Source organism: Hyperoodon ampullatus (assembly GCF_949752795.1).
Source record: "Hyperoodon ampullatus genome assembly, chromosome: 1".
NCBI lineage: Eukaryota > Metazoa > Chordata > Mammalia > Artiodactyla > Ziphiidae > Hyperoodon > Hyperoodon ampullatus.
In genome coordinates this window covers 225052448-225057452 of record NC_136914.1, presented here as the reverse complement: position 1 = coordinate 225057452, position 5005 = coordinate 225052448, and the positions used below count along the sequence as shown (strand labels likewise).

General features: G+C 37.9%; 1 protein-coding gene across 1 annotated transcript; it reads right to left on the bottom strand.

Annotated features, from left to right (window-relative positions):
- Positions 1-270: 270 nt before the first annotated feature.
- On the bottom strand, positions 271-3804 carry NPS (neuropeptide S; the record flags this gene model as incomplete). Its single annotated transcript, XM_079712254.1, is given in 4 exon segments — positions 271-420; positions 423-452; positions 3469-3550; positions 3668-3804. Coding segments are annotated over 4 exon segments (399 nt in total).
- Positions 3805-5005: the final 1201 nt, after the last annotated feature.

Below are 5005 nucleotides of genomic sequence, written 5' to 3'. Positions count from 1 at the left end.
TGGCCAGTTTAAGATCAAAGCAAATGTGTCCATGCCTATCCTGGAAAGTTACTAACTGATCACATAAGTATTTTATTCTCTCACAGCGGAAGTTTGACACGGGTTTACATTTTTTTAAACTTAATTTATTTCGTACCAGCTAGGAGAGGGAAGATACTTGAGAACTGAGAGCATAGCAATACTAAATGATAAAGATATAAGTGACCTTTAACACATTAGCCACACTATACAAAGTCTGAGATTAATTCCCAGAGTCCTTTGCACACTTAGTCATGATTTTGCTCTTTGAAAGGAAGTGTTTTTCATTCCTGTGCCAACTTCATTGCGAAAGGACCTTTTCATAAGTGTCTTCTCCAAAATTGGCTTTAGAAAATCCAGTCCCTCTCTCCTGCCCAGCCTCATGGGGCAGCTGTTCAGCACGAAATGACAAAGTAGTCAGATTTTCCAGACACCTGGTAGTTGAGATGGGCAAGAGGGAGAGAATACAGCTTTAGGGTTCAAAGCTTATCTCAATAGTAACAATCTTCAAAATCTTATGGCAATAAATCCAATATTTAAAGAGGGTTTTGCTGAGACACTTTTTTGTTTTTGTTTTTTTTTGCAGTACGTGGGCCTCTCACTGCTGTGGCCTCTCCCATTGTGGAGCACAGGCTCCGGACGCGCAGGCTCAGTGGCCATGGCTCACGGGCCCAGCCGCTCCGCGGCATGTGGGATCTTCCGGGACCGGGGCACGAACCCATGTCCCCTGCATCGGCAGGCGGACTCTCAACCACTGCACCACCAGGGAAGCCCTAAAACACCTTTTAAAATATATACTTTATCAAAATACAAAATACTATGTGGAGCTGTGTACCCTCTTTTCTAAATTTTACACTACTTATGGGATTGCAGCTCTTCAGTGTTTGCATCCTACACTGTACAGTTATCTTGTTGCTATTACTTTATAAAGAATCTTTCAAGTGGCTCTAATTAGTCTTGGGACTAGTTTTTAAAATTCACTAAGAAAAACAACCCATGATAACCAAACTCCAAGTTTCAGCTGGAACCTCTTTCCTTCTGGGGTCTATCCTGGGCCATTTGCCAGGGTTCTCCACGAGGATGTCTTTGAACTTGAGAGTTGACATCTTTGGCTTTTGACTTTGGTTTAGTTCCTCATCAGGGCCTCAAAGGCCTGGATGATGTAGGATAGTGTAGGGAGCGCTTCGTTGTGGAAGAAATAAGTCTGGAATCTTAGACCTCAGATTGGCCGTTGAGAACTTGCAGTTCATACTAACCCCATACTTTGTAGATGAAGAAACTAAGTACAGAAGCAAAGGGGCATGATCAGGGATCTCTGTGCTACATGTTTTATGCGTATCATCTCATTTTATCCCCTCAAAAAGCTTTATGAAATCAGTACTATTATTTCCTTGGTTATAATTTCCTTTAAATGAGGAAATTAATTAAATGGCTTGTAGGTGAAGCGGGATTTGAGCTGAGACATCTGACTCTAAGCCCATGTTTTTCAACTGTATGAGAACTATAAGAGGACAAGGGGACTGAATGTCCCCTTTACAAATAAAGAAACATACTTCAGTGTCAAAAGCACACATTTTCCTATCCTGATGCAGGAAAACAAGTTTGGTTTGGGGTTACTTTAGAAGTTGAAATGGGGCCAGTGCATAACATGCTTCCTGGGATTCTCCACCCATCACTGGGTGGCTCCCTGGAGAGTCCAGCAGTCAGAGCTCTGAGGAAAACCATTCCCACTGTTCTCTGGAAAAAAAGACGGGCATTTCTGGATTTTGGATCTGGGAATTGTCAGAGAATTTCAGAAGTATTGGTCATGGGAAAACCAATCAAAAATTCTTACACTATGTGTTTTACCCTGTGTTGGCAGAGGAGATCTAAGTGTGATACAATGCCATCTATTTTAAATTCCCAGCAAGGAGGGCCCTATGAGTCATTTCAGGAAGGGAAGCATTCCAGTTCTTTTCAGAAATTCTCATGATGCCACCTTTATATTGCAAAAACCAAACAAAACAAAATGCAACATTTCTAGTTACGAGATCCCCAAAACATCACTAAACATCCCTAAAAAGATACTGATAAACTTGGCTGATCCATGAAGGGAACCCTTATCAGGCAGACTCGTTAACTGAATAATATGGTAGATTTGCCTGGTTGATAAACTTTATGAAGTTCACAAGAAATATTATAAAAGCCTATATGTCCTTTGTATAAACACTCACCCTAAACAGTCGAATTGGCACCCTTATTATGTGATTCAGTTATAATGAGAACAAAATTATCACATGAAAACGTAGAAATACAGAAAATGCAGTGAAGGAAGAAACATTTCATTTATGGACAAGGATATCTCATAAGAACAGCAGAAGAAAGAACATTCTTAATTTAAAAAGAACCCTGCACACAAGTGCCTATTGCTCAACAGAAATGTCATGAACAAACCTTCATGGAAAAAATAGAACGTAATTAGCAATACACTTGAGAAAATATACCAATTTATGGAGTATGAGTCGTCTACTTGATCAATGTGGTGTCTTATAGAATCAATGACTAAATTAGTATAGAATGCTCATAGGAGTAAATCAGGAAAAAAGAAGCTAGATTAAGTAAACAAGAAATAGAAAAATGACAGATGCAAAGATTAGTGAGAAGACTCATAATATAAATAGCTAGATCATTATGTTTGGACATATATTTCTTATTGAGGATTCACATGGCATCTCATTATCCTAAAAGTGGTTTCATAATTACATCAATTTCAGTAATTACAGTATGCTTTTAGTGAAGCAAAGTTAAAGTACAAAACACTATCAATGATAAAAGACATTTAAAATTTTTAGACAAAGTATTGACATAAAAACCCTGAAATGTCACGTAGCAACAGCATTAAAAATTCCAAAGAAAGACATTCATTTTCTGAATGTGTGGAACAGTTCAATGAATATAGTTAGGAGTTCAATCAATAGTCTTGAATAAATATATGAAGTAATATATGATATTCATTAAGAACTGGCATATTATCCATATTCTATATCAGAAAAAGTTACCATTTTTGTAAAACTAAGAAAGTTGCTGTTTTTGAAAAATAATCCATTGTATTTTTAATACAGTTTCAATGGTTAAATGTTCACTTTGATTTTGAGTGGGTGCATGTGGAACAAATAGATTGTCATGGGCAAAGTAATTTACATTTTACAGTGAAATGAATGCAGGGGCCAAGTTCTAAATAATTCAAAGCAAATTTTAATATAGTCTGTATCATCTATTGTAAAAATGTTTCTTTTTACCTAATTTTATGACTCTACTTATATTTCTTTCACTTATATTTCTTTCACTGTAAACTCTAGTAATAAGGGAAATACCTTTTCTTTCAGATATTCCTAGAGATTATTTTGAGTTTACATACTCTGCAATTCTAGTCATTTACTCAAGCATCAAAAATAGAGGCAAATCTCTTACCTTAGAAGATGGAACTGGATGACACCAAAACACATGCATTGTAGAAATCAACAGAAATAGAATAAGATTGGATTTTAATGAGCTGCAGAGTAGAAAAAAAAAAAAAACAAACCTCAGGAAAGTCTTACTCAGGCAAGTATAAATTAAAAAGCATATACAAATTCAACATTTTTCTTTGTGGAAAAATACAATCTTTTACCTGATTATTTTGGACTTCCTGAAATCTCTGTAGATCAGTGATTTATTGCCAAATTCCTCACCCTTACTGTCAGATCCTCCGTTGGTGATCCTTTTATACCAGGAAAGTTCAGGAGTAAAAATAGCAACATGTCCCATCATATGTGACTAACTGACCTGGCCATGGCCTTTTGTGCCTGTTAAATTGGAAAAGGACAATAACATATAGGCATTGTCATTGACCTGCCAACCATTGAGTTCATTTAAAGTTTGCTATTAAAAATGTCCTTCAAAAGTGCTGTCTTCTAAACTGTGTCTCTGTGACATAGATGGCCAGAGGTCTCAAAAGGAACCAAAAGTTCGTTTAGTTCAGAGTTTAAACACTCAAGAAGTATGATATTATTTCCTTGAATATCCAGACGTCTCTTTTCAGAGAATAATACAAAAGGAATCCTTGCAGGAATGAAGAGCATCAACCCAAAAAACGTGCACACACTGAGTTTTCTATAACAGATTTCCTTCTTTTAGGACTTCTGAGGTTAAAGCAGGGAAACAAATGTCATCCCCCCCTTTGCCACTAATCATCCAAATAAAGGAAGGACACTATCTCTACCCCCCCTTTCCATGAGCATCCCCAAAGTTCTGGGGCCAGAGTTGTAGGCGAGCCTACCTGCAGTGGCCCCTTTTCCCTCCAGGACATGGAATTTCTCCAGGAAGCCTGTTCTGTCCTTGCTCGCCAATGGGCACCCACATTAATAATGGATTCAGAGGCGCTAAGTGTGAATAAACAGATGTTGCCAAGGCTTACGATGGAGGGAAGCACCAAGCGAGGTACTTTCTGCTTGTATAGATAGTATTTCTGAGATGGAGCCAATATTTTTGGGACACAAAGCAGTGGAGGAAAATCCTTGCCTTCTCAAGATCAACACATTTTGGAGGACAAAGCTGTCCTATGTCTGGGACCTCTGCTGCTCATTTGTCAGTGCTGCATCCCTTTCTTTTGTAAATTGCCCCTCGGTAGGATTCTCATGTAGTTGTCAATCAGTCAATCATAGAGTCACACTTAGCCTTCCACAAGGAAAAGCAAGTGACCTGACTTTCAAGAGAATCCAGATCACAGAAATTAGTGCCAAGCTGGGAGCTGGGACATGTGATCCAATACCTCTGATCATGGTCCTTTTGGAGACACCAGATGGAGTTTGGGAGAAGAGCCTTAAGGGCACCAAGGAACTGAACACACACATTTACTTTTTTTCTTTTTCACACTGCAAAAGGCTTTTATTTTATAGGCACCACTGCAAAATGAGGAATCACTTCAAAACATATCAAATAGAAAATAGTAATAATTTATTTACTTTTA